This window comes from Spermophilus citellus (genome assembly GCF_964194105.1).
Source record: "Spermophilus citellus genome assembly, chromosome: 11".
Taxonomy (NCBI): domain Eukaryota; kingdom Metazoa; phylum Chordata; class Mammalia; order Rodentia; family Sciuridae; genus Spermophilus; species Spermophilus citellus.
The window spans coordinates 107,403,138-107,424,906 of NC_138192.1; the positions used below are offsets into that span (position 1 = coordinate 107,403,138).

Sequence of the window (21,769 nt, forward strand, 5' to 3'; positions counted from 1 at the left end):
GTCCCCACCCTTTTTTTAAATTGTAGGAAAAGGTTGATATAAGCTGGAACATCATTAGCCTTAAATTGAAGAGAATGGCCCAGCACTGTACAAGTATTTAAACAGTACAAAGTGACTTAATAAATATTTTTATTTGGCCAGGAAAATTAGCAGAAGTTACCTGTTAGGCATGTGAGGATTGCAAAGTCAATGTTGTTGAGCTAAAGAGGGCACCACAGTAAAAGAAGACCTAGTTTTTACCAACAGACTATGATATTTTTCTATTAATGGGCTGAGCAACAAAATATGAAATGGGGTCGGTATAGATACTAAAAGCCAGTTTTATGACCTTATTATCTTAAATTAACTTAAGTTATATTAGAATTTGTACTTGTGTAAGGTATTAACAGATAATAGTTGTAAAGTTTGTAAGGAAAATACAATATGAAACTAACAAGAGTAGAAACATTTAATTTTTATAATAGTTTGAATCTTTACTTATTTATATATAGTATTTTTTGTTTATTTTAGGAGTATAATAATTTTTATAACAAAAATCTATATTTTGAACTTAATTTTAAATGAACTTGAATAATTATTTTAATCTTGAATGAGATAAGAGGCAGTCTTAAATGAGGTGGCCTCTTGGCAAATCTTAGGTGAGGTGCTTTAATTTGAAACTAATCTTAGTTTCTTACTTGAATATTATTTTATAAAACTTTTATATAACATTTTATGTATAATTTTTGAATTAATATGAATTGGTTAACATAATGTAACATGAAACAGACAAGTTAAGAGAGCTTTTAACCCCCTCTTGAGGGAAAGTAGCAAAAGTTTTATATCTCATATTGTTAACCTTTAAATAAGTCAGGCTCTCTTTATTGTCCTTTAGAAATATAGTTAAGTTTACTTCTCAGTGTAGAGAGTAACATAAAATTCTATACCTTATGTTTATTCAATTACAGAATATTAAATGACATAACTAAATTCCCAACTAAATTTTTATATTTGTATAAGTTTGTAAGAGACCACTTGTAGAAAGCTTTAGTTTGGAGAGCATCGGCTTAGTAAAATCTTGTAAAGACTTGTTTATTTGGGAAATAAAAATTTATTTAGTAGATGTAGAAATCAATAATAGTATCACAATTACACTGATTTTTTAATATTAAACAAATTAAGCTTTTAAAGAAAAATTTTGAAATCTGGAATGTAATGTGATACTTTAAAACAACAGTTATTGTTTTACCAATATTGTACAAATCTTAATTCCTTTAAAACTAGTTTTTCTAAATAATAAAACTCCACAGACATAAGAAATTATTTTATTTGAATGAGAGTCGATTAATGTTTTAAGTGTTTCTTTCTTCTCTCTATCTTTATTTAGAAGGCCCAATTAACAGGGGTCTGTGTAAAGAACTTATCTTTACTTGTAAATAGGTCTTATGTCAGAAACAGCATAAAGCCAAGCTTTTCTTTTTAAAAGAGTAAAACATTTTAAGTAACCTTAGTTGATTGTGTTAATTATATATAACCAATTTAATTGCATGTAAAATTTTTGAAATGTATTTTTTAAAAATTTCTTTTTTATAGTTGTAGATAGACAGCATGGCTTTATTTTATTTATTTTTATGTGGTACTAAGGATCGAACCCAGTGCCTCACACATGTTAGGCAAGCCCTCTGCCACTGAGCTACAGCCCTAGCCCTTGAAATATATTTTGTACAAATTTTATTTTAATTTGTTTAGACATTTACAGCCTTTTACTTTACCAGGTGAAAAATGTCTCAGACCCTTATAAATAAATCACATCTGACAGAAAAGAAGCTTAAGTCCCAGCAACTCCATTCTCAGAACATAGAGAACAAAGGAATTATAGACCTTTTTTATATTAACCAAATTACAAACACATCTAACATTTAAATACATTTTAGTTAAGAATGCTTGATGTTTCTATATTTAGTAGATGATATTTTAGCATTGTTTGTAAATTAATATCTCCTTTAATAAAGACTTATATAATTAATTCCATTTATCTTAAATTTAACTTATTCTTAACTGTAAAAGCCAAGACATCAAACAAATGTAGATAACAGTGCTAATCATCTCTTTCCTGTTGAATAAAATTGTTAGAAACAAATGGATATAAAATTTAAATATTAGAGGAATTAGCAAATTTATTAAGTATCTGACCAGCTGGAAAAACCTGTGTCAATAATTTTAAAGACATTTTTATTTTCATCTGTTTACCCAGTTTAAATTGAATCTTTTTAAAATCGAATGAATGAAAGGAATTTGGATCCATTTGTAAAAAAATTTTAATTAATGAATGCTCTTTCACCTATCTGCCAGTTTTGGTACCCTGTGAATAACATATAGACAGGCAACAATAAAAACACTATAGACGAAGAATCAAACCAAGAAACAAAGATTCATAACTTTTATAAGTGAGGCTCCACAGGTAGGAAACAAGACTACAGATTTTTATCAAAGCTTTTATTAGATTTGACTGTTAGAAATTAAGATATTAGAGCCAATCTGACTTTTATATGATTTAATTATAAGGCAGGCCTGTGTGGATGGAAATACCAGGTCTAAAATCTGATAATCGTGAGGACATTGAAATAAAATATTGCAGATTGCTGGCTTATTGTCCTGATGATTGCTAGATTCACCCCTAGCATCAGTCCCTCCTGGAACTGGCCTTTGAACAAAGAGTGAAAAAAACCTGCATAGCTAAATAAAACTGATTAGAAAAATACATGAATTTAGAAACATCCAAAGAATGCAAAAGCCTCTAAAAAAATCCTTGTTTTAAAGGAAAAGAAAACGTGTACATTTAGGATCTTTCCATATTTCCTCTCCTGGTGCTGTAGAGTTAGAAAAAGAGGTTGTTAACAAAGAAGCATGGTCAAATCAGAAACAGTTTGAGTTTTAAGGTAAACTTTGTTGTTGTAAATCCTCTAGGATTCGCAGTGGCAGCATAGACATAGTTTTGGTTTGTTTTTACAACTAGGCAGCAGCCTGCAGTTTGTGGCCAAATCACTGTTAAAATATCTCCCTCTGAACTACCATTTTTACCCCGTATACAGATTGCTGAATCACATCATTTACACTTCCATTGCCATTCTAGTGTCTGTTGTATTCTGCTGCCTTTCCTATCCTCTACTATCCCCCCTCCCCTCCCCTCCCCTCCCCTCCCCTCCCCTCCCCTCCTCTCCCCTCCCCTCTTCTCTCTCTACCCCCTCTACTGTAAATCATTTCTTCCACTTGTATTATTCTTCCCTTACCCCTCACTTCCTCTTGTATGTAATATTGTATAACCCTGAGGATCACCTTCCATTTCCATGCAATTTCCCTTCTCTCTCCCTTTCCCTCCCACCTCTCATCCCTGTTTAATGTTAATCTTCTAAATATGATATATCAAGAACTATGTAATGTTTTGAACGACCAACAATAAAAAAAGGAAAAAAATAAATAAAACATCAATTAGAAATAAAGGAAGGAATGAAGGAAGGAAGGGAGGGAGGGAGGAAGGAAGGAAGGAAGGATGGGTGGGAGGAAGGAAGGAAGGAAGAAAGGAAGGAAGGAAGGAAGGGGGAAGTAAGGAAAGAAGGAATTCAGATCAGTAAGTGAACATTGGGGACCAGGAAGAGGGAGGAGGAGAGGAAAGGGGAAGAGCCGGGACTGAAATGAAGCCGATTAAATCCATGCATGTATGATTATGTCAAAATCAATCCAACTATTCTGAATAACTGTATGCACTAGTGAAAGCATACAAATGTAATCAAGTAACAAATCAGAAAAATTATTCATAGAGAAAATATTTAAACAAAGTTTAATCTCAAAAACAGATAAGAAACTCCTATATCTCAAAAAGAACTAAAGAAACCAATAAATTTTTAAAAAATAGGAAACTATTGTGAAATTTAATCCAAAATAAATAGAAGTTAAAAATGAAGAAACAGGGGCTGAGGTTGTGGCTCAGTGGTAGAGCATTTGCCTAGTATGTGTGAGGCATTGAGTTCGATTCTCAGCACCACATGTAAGTAAAATAAAGGTTCAATGACAACTAAAAAATATTTTTAAAAAATGAATAAGCAAAAATTTTAAAAACTAGAAAGCTTTTTCATTAACTTGATTTTGTTTGATGAATGAAATATTATTTAAAGTTAGCTTTATTTCCTAATTATTATTTTTGTCTAATCAATAAATTTTTTCCTTCAAAATAAATCATTTATCTTGGTCCTTTGTCCCTATATATCTTATTCATCAGATATTTTGAATAGATTGTTCATACATTTTGACTGTCTCTACTTTTTAAAAAAAATTTTATAAATTAATATAAAATTATTTTTGTCTAATCAATAAACTGTTTCCTTCAAAATAATAAAAAAAAAAATCTCCCTCTGGAGTTTTATCTCCTGGAAGGTTGAAAAGTTCTTCGAAAAAGCATTGCTGGAGTTTTGGCTCTTCACTTTCTCTTTCTGCTCTCATAGGCAAAGACTGAGAAGGGAAAGAGTAGAGAAAAATGCAGGAGGCTGAAGATTCTCCCTTAGTTTTTTGTATTTTTTTTTTTTTTTAGTTTTTTGTATTCTTTAAAACCAGAAATTGAGTCAGAACCAAACATTTTCCATATTACAAGGTGGATAAAGACAATTTTTAAACCGCAAGATAAATGCTCCCACAGGAATTTTATCTGGTCTCTGGGCTGGAGAACTAATCTGTTTACCAAATTTCTTCCTTTCCTGGGCTGCACTCTCTGTTAGGCAAAGAAGCTTCAGAAGCCAGGCAGTCTGGTAGCCTCTGACAGCACTCTTTTTTTTTTTTTTTGTTTTTGTTCTAATTAGTTATAGATGACAGTAGAATGCATTTTGGCACATTGTACACAAATGGAGCATAACTTCTCATTCCTCTGGCTGTACATGGTGCAGAATAACTCCAGTAGTGTAATCATACATGTATATAGGGTGATAATATCTGTCTCATTTTACCATCCTTCCCATCCCCACAGACCCACCCCTCCCCTCACTTCCCTCTACACAAAGTTCCTTCATTCTTCCCTACCCCCCTGTAGGGATATGGATCAGCTTATCAGAGAAAACATTCAGCTGTTGGTTTTTTGGGATTGGCTAATTTCACTTAGCATGATATTCTCTAGTTCCATCCACTTACCTGCAAATGCCATAATTTCATTCATCTTTAAGGCTGAGTAATATTCCATTGTGGAAATTTTCCACATTTTTTTTATCCATTCATCTCTTGAAGGGCGTCTAGGTTGGTCCCATAGTTTAGTTATTGTGAATTGAGCTGCTACAAACATTGATGTGGCTGTGTCACTGTGGTATGCTGTTTTTAAATCCTTTGAGTATAGACCGAGGAGTGGGGTAGCTGGGTCAAATGATTGTTCCATTCCAAGTTTTCTGAGGTGTTTCTGTATTGCTTTCCAAAGTGGTTGCACCAATTTGCAGTCTCACCAGCAATGGACGAGTGTACCTTTTCTCCAACATCCTCACCAACACTTATTATTGCTTATATTCTTGATAATTGCCATTCTGAGTAGAGTGAGATGAAATCTTAGATTAGTTTTGATTTGCATTTCTTTAATTGCTAGAGATGATGAACATTTTTTCATATTTTTGTTCATCGATTGTATTTCTTGTTTTGTTCAGCTCCTTAGCCCATTTATTGACTGTGTTATTTGATTTTTTGGTGTTAAGTTTTTTTAGTTCTTTATTTATATATCCTGGAGATTAGTGCTCTCTCTGATGTGTATAAGGCAAAAATTTGCTCCCAAAATGTAAGCCCTCTCTTCATCTCATTGATTGTTTTTTTTTTCTTATTTATTTTTTATTTGTAGTTGGACACAATACCTTTATTTTATTTATTTACTTATATGTGGTGCTGAGGATTGAACCCAGGGCCTCACACGTGTTAGGCGCGTACTCTACCGCTGAGTCACAACCCCAACCCCTGATTGTTTCTTTTGCTGAGAAGAAGATTTTTAGTTTGAATTCATCACATTTATTGATTCTTGATATTACTTCTTGTGCTTTAGGAATCTTGTTAAGGAAGTCAGGTCTTAAGCCAACTTGATGAAGATTTGGGCCTACTTTTTCTTCTAGTAGGCACAGGGTCTCTGTTACAGTGTCTAAGTCTTTGATCCACTTTAAGTTGATTTTGAGCAGGGTGAGAGAGGTTTAATTTCATTTGCTACATATGGATTCCCAGTTTTCCCATCACCATTTGTTGAATAGGCAGGCTATATTTTCTCCAATGTATGTTTTTGGCACCTTTGTCTCATATGAGATAACCATATTTATGTGGATCTGTGTCTTCTATTTTGTACCATTGGTCTACAAGTCTATTTTGGTACTAATACCATACCTTTTTTGTTACTATTGCTCTGTAGTTTGTGTCCTTTAAAGTCTGGTATTATGATACCTCTTGCTTCACTCCTCTTGCTTAGGATTGCTTTGGCCATTCTGGGTCTCTTATTTTTCCAAATGGGATCATGATTGCTTTTTCTAATTCTATGAAGAATGTCATCGGGATTTTAATAGGATTGCATTAAATCTGTGTAACAGTTTTGGTAGTATGGCCATTTTGACTATATTAATTCTGCCTATCCAAGAGCATGGGAGATCTTTCCATCTTCTAAAGTTTTCTTCAATTTCTTTCTTTAGTGTTCTGTATTTTTCATTGTAGAGGTCTTTTACCTCTTTTGTTAGATTGATTCCCAAGTATTTTATTTTTGAGGCTATTGTGAATGGGGTGGTTTTCCTAATTTCTCTTGCAGTGTATTAATCACATATACATAGAAATGCATTTGATTTACGGATATTGATTTTTATATGCTGCTACTTTGCTGACTTAACTTATTAGTTCTAGAAGTTTTCTGGTAGAATTTTTTGGATCTTCTAAATATAGAATCATGTCATTGGCAAATAGTGATAGTTTGAGTTATTTTCCTCCATTCTCTCTCTCTTTAAATCGACTAGCTACACTTTTCTATGAGGGAGGGCCTGACACCCACCTGACGTTTTTTCCATCTGAATTCCTCTCAAGGGTCCCTGTTCCAGGTGCCAACTGTCATCCACAACCTGCATAGGGATGGTATAAGTAACCCTCTGAGGTACTGGGCCTCCTGGAAATTAAAAAAAAAAAAAAAGTATGTAAAAAGTAGTATCAAGAAATAAAGCCAAAGATGCAAGAAAATATTTGGAGCTGGAGCTTGGCTGGTGAGGAGACCTGATGGGTCTGATCCTAACAAAGGGAAAAGCCTGAAAATGCTTTATTTATAGTGAAATACACAAAGAGATTCAGTGAGGAGTTCTTCAGGAAAACAGGATAAGAATGGGAAAAACAAGTTGTTTGGGGCTTAGCAGGTTACGCCCGTCTCCAGGTAGCCGAATTTGAACCTAGGGTTGTGAGCTGAGACAGGGTGCCAGGAGGGTCTGGGCTTTCTTGAACTGGGGAACTTTACCCAAGAACTCCCAGAAAAATAACCTCCCTGCCTTATGATGGCTCAAACAAATCCATAATTTATGCACAGCTTCCAACAGGATCCTAGTCTTGTGGATGGACATGATGTTGAGATTCATTGTGCTGTATTCCTTCACGTCCACAGGAAAGTCAAGTTAGATTTAGTTCACAGTCTTTCACATTCCTATTCCCCCTTCTTTCCCTTCATTCCCCTTTGTCGAATCTGCTGAACTTCTATTCAGTTGACTGCTGTCCTTAGCATCCACATACCATTTGACGTTGTTGTTTTGGGATTGGCTTATTTCATTTACCATGATAGTCTCCAGATTTCTCCATTTACTGGCAAATGCCATAAAGCCATTCTTTTTATGGCTGAATAATATTTCATCATGTATATCATTACTTTATCTCTTTTGCCTCATGTTTTTGCTTAATTTGGTATCAGGTCACAGTATCTCGGAGCGACTTTTTAAATTCACAGTTTATGACAGAATAAATACCAGTACAACTGAGAGAAATCTTTGGTGAAAAATACTAGATGTTATAATAAAGATATCTAATAATGTGGGAAATGTTTTTGTTGGCACTAGGAAAGAGGTCATCAAACTGGGGAGTATAGTATATTTTAAACACATTTAAATACTGTTGTACTGTTGAAAATCTCCTTGAGCAACCCTGCCTACACAGCATTAAACCAGGGCAAAGTGACATTTAGTGATAGGACCCATACTCTTCTTAGTGAGAGAGGTACCAGAGTTGTGATTCTTCTGTTTTAAATATCCCTAGAAAATGTAAGAAGCCCCATAATTTCCTTGTTAAACATTTCAGTGATAAGCAACTGGATTTTATTGGCCTAAACTAAAAGCAAATTGTTTAGAAATCTTCTCACATGAGGCTATGGCAGTTTGTAATAAGGTTTGTACCAAAGACTTTTTTTCTTTAGTAAAGAAAAGAATTTTCCTTCTTTTTAAAAATATTTTTATTTGTTATTGATGGACCTTTATTTTCTATTTTTTTTTTTTAATACGTGGTGCTGAGAATTGAACTCAGTGCCTCGCACATGTTAGGCAAGTGCTCTACCACTGAGCCACAAACCCAGCCCAGAATTTTTCTTCTTGAAAATTATAACAGTGAAGCATGCAAAATTAATTCTAGGCCCTCATGTGCCTATTCTAGTAGCAACATTTTTCCCCCACTTCTGTTTACCATGGTTGCCTTAGTTTTAGGGTAAGTGAATAATTAATGATGGTTGATTGATGAAATAATGATTGTGTTCAGAGTGAGTTTAGATGGATGAAAGAGGCCTCAGGGATCCCTGCTTTTGTGCAGTTGGCTCAGGATTCTAGGTTTTAGTGCCAATAGTTGCATCCTTTAAATACTTACAAACAGGTTTAACGAAAAGCTGTGGTGAATGAAGCTTGCATTACAGTCAGTTATTCTTTAGAACAATCTAGAACTAAAGTATTTTAGCTCAAAGTATTCCTCAGTACTGCTCCTTAAGCATGATAAATTAATTCTATTATCCTTCTGAGATAAACCTGATAAACAGCTTGGTAAAGTGCAGAGTAGAATAACTTAATTGTGTCTGTATGAGTCATTCATTTATTTTTCTCAGTCAGTCGATAATAATTAAACACCTACAATACGTCTGATATGGTTCTGAGTGCCAAGAAAGTAGCAGGGTATAAAACCTGCATTGATCTCACATGGATCTCTCCTTATTTTTGTTAGGAACAAAAATAATGAATGCAGAAGTATAAAATGTATGAACCGTCAATTGGTGCTAAGTGCTATGGAGAGGAGTCAGCGGGGAATGGGGAGTGGAGAATGCCAGCATGGGAGGGAGATGGGCTTTAAAGAGCATGGCAAAGCCTCTTTGAGATTATTGTACTTAGGCCTTTGACTTTTCAGCTCTCTTAAATGCATGCAAAATTTAAGTTAACTTATTCAGAATAATTTTTGGGGAAAATAAAGTATACCTTAAAGAATGGTTTGATAAATGGGCCTGTAAGATGCAATAGCCTCGACATCACAGATTGCTCTAGTAAAGTTTGCGGCTTAAGAGGTCAGAAGGATCCTGACGATGCTGCACTTATATTGTGTTGAAAAGCATTCTGTTTCAGTAATGCAGCCTAAAGGTGAGCGTCATGGTGTCACATGCAGATTTGACATTCTCATGGAGCTGAGCAAGGTCTTGCAAATTAGTTCCCAAGTGTGTCCACTCCTACATAACAAGCTGATTCATTTCCTTCACTGTCCATTTTAATTCCTTCTACTTTTATCTCCACAGGCAAGTGAATATATTATTCTAGTCCACCTCACAGTAAACAGAGAAGCTTATAAAAAAAATAGCCACTTTGTGGGCCTTATTTATTTATTTTACCACGAATAGAATTAATTTGGATAACCTACTTGAGGAGTTGCATGTGTTTTTCTAAATGCTCCTAATTAGATATTCACCAGGTTTTCGCTTTTTTTGCATCTTTAAATATTGAGCACACTGTTTGAATAAGGTGATTAGCATGCCAGACTTTAACTAAAAAGCTGATATTTTTTCAGTGCCCGCCAAATCTTCATAAGCAAGATGGATATGCCTGCAATCAAAATCAGGTATACTGGTCTATAAATTTTAATTATAATTTTAAAAGAATTAGCTGGAAAGGTTTTTGTTTTGTTGATGAATGTAATTTTGAAAGGAAATTTATTCAAGAAAATTATTGCAATGAAGTTCTAATTCAGAGTTGCTTCACCTCATACCAAATATTAAATATACTTAACTCTGGTGACAAATTGTCCAAATTGAGGGAACAGAAAACAACAACAACATAATGGCTGAGGAATCATAAATTTAATTTTTAAGTCGTGACCATTTTTAAATAATTTAAACCTATCCATTATGGGAAAAATGACTTACAATGCTTTTGAAGCCATTTTATAACTATAATCATGTACATACTGGAGAAGCTAAATATCATTTTGTATGATACAAAAAAACTGCCAATTTTTGTTTTCCATAAAATTTAAATTTTTAGGCAATTAATTTGGATTTTTAAAAAACTGTATTATGAGATCTGTTTCGAGTTTAAAAGTTTAACTGTTTGGGATTCTCTTAAGATATCTGTGATTCTTATTGGTCACTATGAAAATATTAGGGTATGAAATAGGAAAAAAAATTTTAAAAACCTTACCTAACTGAACTTGAAAGAGACCTTGTCATTGGAATTTGGGGTAAAATGAAACTGGCTGTGTGTGCTTCACAATATGTGCGCTCTTGTCCCTAGGGCCGCTGCTACAACGGCGAGTGCAAGACCAGAGACAACCAGTGTCAGTACATCTGGGGAACAAGTAGGTCACATCTTCCTGCCTGGTGGTCATACACACAGTTTTCTTTTAATATTGTTCTTCTCTGCCATGTATGCTGACAGAGATACACGGTTTGGAGCGATGTTTAAAAAGAAAGGAATCTAGAAAAGGGTGAGAATAAAGAGATTTGTGAATCTCAGTCACAAAAACGATAGAGGGGTTGAAGTGTGACTTAGAGTGTGAGAGAGGCCCTGGATTCAACCCCTACCTCAAATAGTACAACAAGATACCTAATACAAACTATGTAGAAAACAACTACACAAATTGAGGACTTGTCTCAGAACCCAATGGTGTCATTCAGTGATTGTGGCTGTCAGAGAAGAATATTGCATCTGCTTGCAAAGATGATTTGAGTGCAGAGGTCAGAGTCACTGTCCTGACACTTGCATGGTTTACTTTGTACTTTGGCTCCAACATGTATCCACACCACCCCCGCACCCACAAGTTAGCTTTCTGTTTTTTACCCCAGAAGAGTGTCAGCCTTGATTTTTAAAATTTGTGTCACTCACTATCTCAGATCCAGTGAAGAAACGCAGGTATTTCTGAAGAGCAGATAGGTACACAGTCCTGTCTCAGCACATTTCTCAAATGTTCATACACATATTCTCTTGATGACATTTACAGTGCCTCTCCCATGAGCTTCAGTTCATGAGAGACAGACAGGAAGCTCAAGAAATGGGTCTTCCTTGCTGACTGTCATTGGCCAAAAGAAAAGAAAGGACACAAAAGCAAAACAGAACCCCTGGCAGGAGTGATGTCAGTTATTAACCAATATCATTTATCTGAGATTTGTGTTCAGTGTTTCAGTTTTCATAGAGGAAAGATAATAGACACTTATCATCTTTTCAAAGATTGAAATATCAAAACCCAACTACCAGTACAAAATCTCAATGGGCTGACATTATAATTAATCTCCCAATATCAATATAGAACAGAATTAAGAATGTATGTTAGATTTCCACGTGTCATTTCACTAATTCCTACTGATGATTCTTCCCACTACCTACCCTTAAACTCACCAATGAGAAATTTATTTCTCACATTAAACAAATTGTATTAGGACCTTTTTTTTCCCCCCAGTACTAGGGATTGAATCTCGTGGTATTCTACTACTGAGCTCCATCTCCAACCCCGTTTTATATTTAAAAAAATTTGAGTCAGCATTTTGCTTAATTGCCTAAGCTGGCCTTGAACAAATGAATGTATAGTTCTCCCTTCTCAACCTCCCAATTATCTGGGATGACAGGCGTGTGCCACTGTGCCTGGCATGTGTTGGAGCTTTTTGGAATAAACCCACAAGAATCATTGCTAAATTTTTAGGAATTTGTTAGCTTAAAATCAGTCCTGGAATATTTATACTATAGAAATTGGCAGATGCTACAAATCAAGGTTTTTCCTTCTTTTTCTGGAGAACCAGTTGTTAAACATTTAGTGATGCACTACTGGTTGTGATTAACAACAACAACAAAAAAAAGAAGTAAAATTAATTTTCTTCCCTTGCCAATCTCCAACAGAGGCTGCAGGATCTGACAAGTTCTGTTATGAAAAGCTGAACACAGAAGGCACGGAGAAGGGAAACTGCGGCAAGGATGGAGACCGGTGGATCCAGTGCAGCAAACAGTGAGTGCTCAGCTTTGGAGCATAATGACTGCACTGGGAGGTCCTGATGCAAATGCAGAATGAGAACAAGACAAATGTTACTCGGTTTTTTAATATTTGTTTTTTAGTTTTAGGTGGACATAATATCTTTATTTTTATGTGGTGCTGAGGATTGAACCCAGTGCCTCATGCATGCTAGGCAAGCATTGTACCACTGAGGCACAACCCCAGTCCATGTTACTCATTTTTATAAATGTCTGGCTACTCAAAAATTGAAGCATGCATTTGAAAAATTCATTGGTGTATCTGGTGTCAAATGATAATAGGCAAAACTGATACTATGCAACAAACTCACAGCCTTTCGATAAAACTCAGAAAATCCTCATATGCTGTATTTCTATATTTTACCTGATTCTTGTTTTGAAGTGATACTTTGTCAAAATATTACAAATGAATATCAGGTTTTAATTTCCTACTTTAGCTAGAACATTTGACCTATGAATGTGCTATTTGCTATTATACACAGAGTTGAAGAGGTAAATTATATAGACTGTGTATTTTGGAGTCTATTCAAAGTATACTAATAATATATTTTTAGTCATTTCACATCACATGTGCAGCACCTTTTGATTTAATTAGCCATCAAATATCTATATCAGATATCAGAGGGTTTTCCCTTCTAAAAAGCATCTTGTTAGCACATATTAGAGGCATCCTTACTCAGGAAGGGAGAGGCTTTTAGTATACATCGATTATATTTCCCTTGGGTTTGTTGATGAAAGTCAGAATTGTGATTCAATAGTTTATTCAGGTTAATCCAGTGATCCAAGTCAGTTGACTTAGTTATAAGTCAAAACTCCTCTATTTCTTTCCCCTAACAGTGAGGATTTTTCTCTTAATTTTTGGTACCAGGGATTGAACTCGGGGCACTTGACGACTGAGCCACTCCCCAGCCCTATTCTGTATTTTATTTAGAGACAGGGTCTCACTGAGTTGCTTAGCACCTCACTTTTGCTGAGGTTTGCTTTGAACTTGTGATCCTCCTGCCTCAGCTTCCTGATCCACTGGGATTATAGGTGTCTGCCACCATAGCTGCTCTCCCAGTTTTGAAGTAGAGCAAGGGAAGTTCTGTTTCTCCTGTTAATGATCTCTATGCTATACTTCATGAAAGTTTGTAATTCCACGTAGTGTTTGATAGTGAATGAGGCCTTACCAGGCAATGCGTCTTTGACTATCATTTCTTTAAAATTTAACCAAAATGACAGGGAACAGTTTCCCAACTGATGACTTACAAGTGAGGTATATATATGCTATGATGTTGAGCCTCAGTTCTTAAGGTGCTAGGGAGAAGCAGGGAGAGGTCTGATGTGGTGAAAACCCATGGGGTTGGGTATCTCCAAATTGATTAGCTTTATCATTAACTCCATGTCTTAGACAAATCTGATCATTTCTCCTTGTCTCTGTAACTTTAAAAAGTTTGGGAGGCATTGGATTAGATCATTGTTGAGAGCCACAGCCGAAGGGGCCCCAGCAAACTTCCAGCTGCCAGATCATTGTAAAAGATAGCTTTTGAGGAAAATTACTGTTTTTTTTAAAACTTTAAAAAATTGTGACATATAATATGTAAACTGAAAAGTAACCCAGGTATGCCTTTTACCAAATAATTACGAGGTGAGCCCCCATGTAACCCCTACCTGGGTCAAGAAATAGAATGTTGTAGCATCCCAGAAATAATGTCTCCTTCCCCAACAGCTTCCCATCTCTTTTCAGGAAGTCCCTTTCGCCCAACTTTTGTGACAATGGTTTTCTTGCCTTGTTAAGAGTTTTACTGCCTAAGTTTTTTTTTTCTTTCAGTACTAGGGATTGAACTCATGAACACTCAACTACTGAACCACATCCTCAGCCCTATTTTGTATTTTATTTAGAGACAGGGTCTCACTGAGTTGCTCAGTGCCTTGCTGTTGCGGAGGCTGGCTTTGAGCCCATGATCTTTCGGCCTTAGCCTTCCGAGCTGCTGGGATTACAGGCATGTGTCACTGTGCCTGGCTGCTGCCTAAATTTTTAATCCCTAATACTTCACGCATTGTTTGATAGTTTGCTTCTGAAGTTCAGCATTTTAAGAGCTTTTCCTGGTGTGTATAGCTGTACTGTTTGTTTCATTTTTGTACATGCACATACTAACATACTATAATTTAGTTTCCATTCTATGTTGATGGACTTTTGGGCTATTTCTTTGTTTTGGCTGTTAGGAACTATGGGGCTATGAATATGCTTGTACATGTAGCCTAGAGTACCTTTGCACACATTTCTCTAAGGCCCTGGTTGAAAAATTGCTAAGTCATAGGAAGTGAATATCCTCAGCATCACCAGATGATGTCAAACTATTTTCTAAAAATAGTTTTACTAGTAAACTCTGCCATTAATAATATGAATAAGAGAATGTTGTACCATATTCCCACCAACACGTGATCTTATCAGATTTTTTGCTTTTATCTATTCATTTGGGTGTGAACTACTATCTTATGATTTTCATGTGCATTTCCCAGATTCTAAATAGCATTTAGTATATTTTCTTACATTTATTGAATATAGATTTTTTTTTTAGTGATGTCACTTCAGTTCTTTGCCCCTTCTTTAAGAGTCATGGTTTATTTAATAGATGGGCTGGAGGTAGGTGCCCTCATGGTGGATGAGTTGTATAACAGTGTCCCCAAGGACCTGGATCATTTCTGTCCTGCTGCATGTTGATTTTTTTTCCTGTCTGTGATCTTATGAGAGCAAGGTAGGTGCAAAACTGCACATTCAAAGGTAGGAAGTAGGGGTAGGAGTAAAGCCTTTTCCCTATTATGCTCTAACTTTTATCCAGAAATCCTCCTAGCAACTCTCTTGCTTTCTCTTCCCTACATCTCTATGCCCTGAACCCCTTTTAACTATAAGGAGTCGGGTAGAGGGCTGCATAAGAAAGTGGGCATGGGGAATGCCACAGGTAACTGGGACTTGTCATGATCCATCTTTCAAGCTGTCTGCTTCACTGCCCCAAGCAAAAATGTCCTTCTGGCAAGAAAGGGGGGAATCATAGCCAACTATAATATCTAAATAAATATTTCTATTTTAAAGGAAAGAGAATATTTAAATTATTTGAATATATGTACACTGAATACTTTTGATATTTTTTTGAGCTTGATTTCTCTTTCCTTGTTCTTTCTTTCTTTTTTTAAAAAAAACATTCAGTGACGTGTTCTGTGGATTTTTACTTTGTACCAATCTTACTCGAGCTCCACGTATTGGTCAACTTCAAGGAGAGATCATCCCGACTTCTTTCTATCATCAAGGCCGAGTGATTGACTGCAGGTAACACAGTAAATGTTAGCCTCATGAAGCATGAGAATTACAAATTCCAAAAAATAAAATTTTGAAAAAATAATTTAAAAAAATTAAAGATTTTCTTTTTAAAAAATCAAAGATGTTCTTACAAGAGGAAAGTTGACTTAGATTTTATCATCATCTTTCATGTGGAAAATCACTTAAAAAAGAAAGTATTATATTGATTTGCAAATTACACTTGTTCCAAATTGTACTAGTTAATACCAGTGAAGCATTCTTTTAAATCATGATCTGAAGAGTAGAATTATCATTTGAGTATCCCTTATCTCAAATGCTTGGGACCAGATGAGTTTTGAATTTCATATTTTTGGGGATTTTGGGATATATATATATATATATATATATATATATATATATATATATATAGAGAGAGAGAGAGAGAGAGAGAGAGATATCATGGGGGTAGGACCCAAGTTTAAACATGAAATTTTTTCATATTTCTTGTACACCTTAAACACATAGGCTGAAGGTAATTTTTAAATTCTATGTATGTATGTATGTATGTATGTATGTATGTATGTATTTTTAATGGGGTTCATTACGATGTTTCCAAAAAAATCACACAGCATGCAGTGATTATTTCCAACCAAGCTTCCCTCCTCCACCCCTGTATCTTTTCCAATCCACAGTAATCACTATTATTTTGGGGAGGGTGTACCCAGGATTGAACTCAGGAATACTCAACCACTGAGCCACATACCTAGTCCAATTTTTGTATTTTATTAGAGACAGGGTCTCACTGAGTTACTTAGCATCTCACCTTTGCTGAGGCTGGCTTTGAACTCCAGATCCTCCTGTCTGAGCCTCCCGAGCTGCTGGGATTAAAGGTGTGCGCCACCTCGCCCGGGCCCAGTAATCACTATTTTACTTTCAAGTTAATTTCTTTTTAGTTTTTACATATAAGAGGGAGCGTGTTACTTGTTTTTCTGTCTAGCTTATTCTGCTTAACAAAATGTCCCCTAGTTCCATCCATTTTGCTGAAAATGACAGGATTTCATTCTTCTTTATGACTGAAGGATATTCCATTGTATTTATGTGCCTTGTTTTCTTTATCTATTTGTTCATGGGCCCCTAGGCTGATTTCATATCTTAGCTATTGTGAGTAAACATGGGCATGCAGGTATCTCTTTTATATGCCAGCTTCATTTCCTTTGGATAAATAGCTAGTAGTCAAATAGCTGGATGATCATATGATAATTATAGTTAGTGTTTTGAGGCGCCTACCTAGTATTCTTTATAATGACTGTCCTAATTTACATTCTCACCGACAGTGATTGTAATAGTTCCTTTTTCTCCCCATCCTGGCCAGCATTTGTTTTTGGTTTTGTTTTGATAATAACTATTCTAAGTGGAATAAGGTGGTATCTTTTGTAGTTTTATTTGAATTTTTTCAATGGCTAATGATAGTGAGCATTTTCCCACACATAGATTTTTTTTTTTGGAGAGAATCTATCTTTATTTTTTATAAGCACAAACATATATATCTATTGTCATACAAGATATTCTTAATGCATTTGATGAAAAAGAAAGAATCTGCTTCATGGATGTTGAAAATATCTAACATTTACTATTTCTCCTTCATATTAAACTTAATCTTTTTTTCCATATATTTATTGACCACTTTTATTTCTTCTTTTGAGGAGTGATTCTTATATAGTATTTTTAGTGCACTTCATTTTTGAATGTGACTCATCTTGTGATCTCAAATGTGTACTTTTCCACTTACAGTGTCACGTCAATGTTCAGAAATTTTCAAATTTTGGAGTGTTTCAAATTACAGATTATTGGATTATGGATGCTCAACCTGTATGCTTTTTTAACCCAAGATTACAATTTTGAGCAGGGAATATGTCACTATTTGAACACTTTTATTATATTTTTATCAAAAAAAGAGCTTAGGCTTTGTGTAGCATATGTCTGGTTTAGAATATGGCTTAACAAATACCCAATCACATATAGAAAATATTGATTAAAATATTATTCATAGTTGTAAGCAAACATTTTATGTTCAGTTGTCTTGAGAATACATAGGATGTAGGTATGAGGCTTATTTTTTAGCCAAGAAATTGTAATATATTCCAAGTGAGTTCCCTTCAAGTAGTCACACTTCTAAGACACCATTCTCTTATTTAAATTTTCTGGTGTTACTTGAACTGCTTTTTGGATGCCCCCTATAGAATAGACTTTAGCATCTGCACTTTTGTTTTTAGGAGCCCAGATACAAAATCTTCAACTTATGTGAGTGAATAAGATATGAGGAATTATCCAAAAGTAATTTTGAACAAATTTTAGTAAATTGAGTGAGTACTATGTTGTATTGGTCAAGTGATTGCTGTTTTTTTTTCCCTGTATTTTTAAGTGGATTTAAAGGCAATTCTTGCCTGGAATACATTTGCAGTCTCCCTTGCTTATTACTTTGAGGCACACAAGTTTTCTTTGTGTATGTTTTTATATGTCTGTAACAGCCTCGTTAAATTACATTGTTACATTCTAAATTAGCATATTTGTAAAATACTCAGCAAGATACTCTGTTAGTAATTATAGTATTATCATTTAAATTCATGTTGTCCCTAACTTTGAAATTTTGGAAGTAAATATCAATAGAAAAGCACTGGTTTATTTTTTCAATTATGAATAATCAAGTCCTTCCTCTAAAGTAATAATACTAATTTTCAGAATACTTTCATTGCTCTTTTTGCTCAACGTCTGCTTCTTTTTTTTTTTTCCTCCCCTACCACATCTGAAAGCCTCAGAGAACTCCTGACGTATTTGCTTCTTTTGTTCTTACAGGAAGGCCTCTCCCCTCATCTTAATATTGGGTGAGGGAAACAAGTGAAGATTCAGAATGTACATAATGTGAATGATGGTTTTCCTGATGATGGGCAGTGTAATAATGATAATGAAAGGGAGGGTTTTTTTTCATGATCTTTTATTAGGGGACTGGAAAGGGGAAAAAGGAAAGAGAAGATTGGGAAAATACTAAGAGGAACTTCTGTTCATAGACACCCTCTTCAGTTCATGCTGACCCTGTATTTCTAAGTATGCTGCTAATGATTGTGTGGATCTTTTTTTCCTCTTAGTGGTGCTCATGTAGTTTTAGATGATGATACAGACGTGGGCTATGTAGAAGATGGAACACCATGTGGCCCATCCATGATGTGTTTAGATCGGAAGTGCCTACAGATTCAAGCCCTAAATATGAGCAGCTGCCCACTTGATTCCAAGGGTAAAGTCTGTTCAGGCCATGGGGTAAGTAAGCATCCATGTTCCAGCTCGAACCTCCATTGTCTGGTCCCCTCAGGGTGCACAATGGCTGGACTTCCGGTTTAGCCATCTTCCTAGGTGATTACTGCCAGCATCTAGGCATGGATTATGACTATTTTCTTAGTCCCTTTATCTGCTAAGAATGTGCCATGTATTAATTTGATTTTATTATTGTTCTTTTTTTCTATCTCTGGCTATTTATATTCACCACATCTCTAAGATATTATTTGATATCCATATGCATATTCTGCAGAGAAACAGAACCAGTAGAAGATAGATATATGTATGCATATGTGTATGTATGTATCTATCTGGATATATTATGAGCAATTAGCTCATGTGATTATGGAGGTTCAGACATTCCCAAATTTACTGTCAATAAGATGGAGACTCAGTGTTATAATTGTTTTGAGTTCAAAGGCATAAGAACTAGAAGAGCTGCTGGTCCTAGGACTAGAGAAGATGTACGCATTCAAGTAGTTAAGCAGGAAAAAAAAAGGTGTATATGTGTGAATCCCCCTTCCTCCTCCTTTTTGCTGTGTTCAAGCCCTGAATGGATTGGGTAATGCCCACTCAGGTTGGGTAGTCAACTGATTTAAGTGGTAATCTCACCTAGAAACAGTTTCACATATACATCCAGAAATAATGTACCGGACATCCCTTAGTCCAGTGAAGTTGGCACATAAAATTCATCATTACAACAGCTAAAAAGGTGGAAGAAAATTGGCGTGGGTTCCACAGAAACTATAGATCGCATGTGACTATTTTGTATAATTCAAAACAACTTAAACCATTGGGGTAATTCACTGTCATGAACTCAATATGCACAAACTGAGTATCTAGGTGCCAGTTCACACTAGGCTAGAGTTTGAATCAAAGATGATATTTGCAGGTTTAAAGTTATACACAGTTATACATGGACAGTTGTCAACCAAAGAGAAAATGCTATCCCTCTTCACAACCACATGTGTCTTTAATTCTGTGAACAAAGTGTTTGGGCAAGTTGCCTTTATTGGTAAATCTAAGCTGGATCCCAAAACACAAAATTAACTATTATTTAAATTGGGCTTATCAAAAGGAAGGCATTTCATAATTGACACAGAGTCGGGTATAGTGGTACACACCTGCAATCCCAGCTGCTAAGGAGGTTGAGGCAGGAGGATCGAAAGTTCAAAGTCAACCTCAGCAAAAAGCAAGGCACTAAACAACTCAGTGAGACTTTATCTCTAAATAAAATACAAAATAGGGCTGCAGATGTGGCTTGATGGTCGAGTGTTCCTGAGTTTCATCCCAAGTACTTCCTCCTACCCCCCCCCAAAAAAAATTGATACAGACTTCAGAAATGGAAAAAAGAGGGCTGTGAAAAAACTGAGGGCAATAATTTAAAAAGGGAGGTGCTAAAATGAATGATCTGGAGCAGAACAAGGTGGAAAGGCCCACGAAACTTATGTCCAGTGATCTTGAGATTGGGATTTTGTTGGAGGAAAGACTCATGCAGATATAGTATAGTCCAGTGATTTGAAAACTTGGATTTGGGGGCTCAAATGAATCATGGGTTTGAATCCTAGCTCTGCTTCTTGGTATTTTGGTGATGTTGGACCAGTTACTCTCTTGGCCCTTACGGTGCTGGAATGGTGTAAATAAGGTGTTTTACATAAAGTGTTGGGCACAAGTACTTGGCACATGGTACGTGTTCAGTAATTGCTATGTTAAAATAAAGTCAATGGCCAGACTTATCAGGTATTTCAGTTACGGCTCTAAGAACATAAAGCTTAATGCTTAAAAAGGCTTGAATTTCTTTCCTCATACCCTCTTACCTTTTCCTCTTGTTTTTAAAAAGGTCAAATTCAGCCTTATTAATCATAATCAGTATTATAACAGTTCAGATTCAAATACTTCTAAGTTTGATTTTATCATCTCTAATACTCTGTCTCTGAATGTATTTCATAGGGAGGTAAGGGTTTCAATACCCTTGTCTCTAGTTTTCAGATGGTTATTTATTTCATCTAAATTGCAAGTTCATTACAGCTAGCTGTTTGGTCCCTGGAGAAAGAGACAGGAGATGAAGATCACTCCCAGGTTTTCAGCTTGGCTGGCTGAGAAAGGTAGTGATACCATGGACCGGCAGGGAAGGTGGGATGGGTGCTTGTTTGGCAGGAAAGTGCCACCACTGAGTTTGGTGTTGGACATTAGTCATTTGTGTCTCCTGGAGTTTTATCTCAGACAGTGCCACTGTCTTTAATATTGGGCAGTTTCTCTTAAGCCCACTACCTGTTAATTTACTGAATTAAGCATATGTTTTTCTTATATGTTTCTAGAAACAAGTATGTGTGAAAAAACTACCTTGTAGACATTAATGTGCATATTTATATATTTAAATAATATCATCATGAATAGTACAAACTTAAGGCTTTGTTCTTCTTAGTCTTTATTTTTATATAATAAACAGAAAATATATTCAATGATTTGATCTACACATTGTTGTCCCTCATCTCCATCTCAAGGTGTGGAAAACTTAAAAAAAATATATTTCCAATGAATTTTTTGGTACTGGGGATGGAACCCAGAGGTGCTTCACCACTGAGCTATATCTCCAGCCCTTTTTATTTTAAGAGAGGGTCTCATTAAGTTGTTTAGGGCCTCACTAAGTTGCTGAGGCTGACCTTGAACTTGTGATCCTTCTACCTTAGCTTCC

The 21,769-nt window shown here is 35.4% G+C and overlaps 1 protein-coding gene across 4 annotated transcripts in view; it reads left to right on the forward strand.

Annotated features, from left to right (window-relative positions):
• The window catches only part of ADAM23 (ADAM metallopeptidase domain 23), a 184,692-nt gene that overhangs the window by 131,305 nt on the left and 31,618 nt on the right, over positions 1 to 21,769 (forward strand). For all 4 annotated transcript variants that reach the window (XM_081261958.1, XM_081261960.1, XM_081261957.1 and 1 more), the window contains exons 19-23: positions 10,024 to 10,074; positions 10,746 to 10,809; positions 12,342 to 12,447; positions 15,658 to 15,777; positions 18,891 to 19,059. In XM_081261958.1, the coding sequence (XP_081118084.1) occupies positions 10,024 to 10,074; positions 10,746 to 10,809; positions 12,342 to 12,447; positions 15,658 to 15,777; positions 18,891 to 19,059 (510 nt within the window). The remainder of the gene's footprint in view (positions 1 to 10,023; positions 10,075 to 10,745; positions 10,810 to 12,341; positions 12,448 to 15,657; positions 15,778 to 18,890; positions 19,060 to 21,769) is intronic.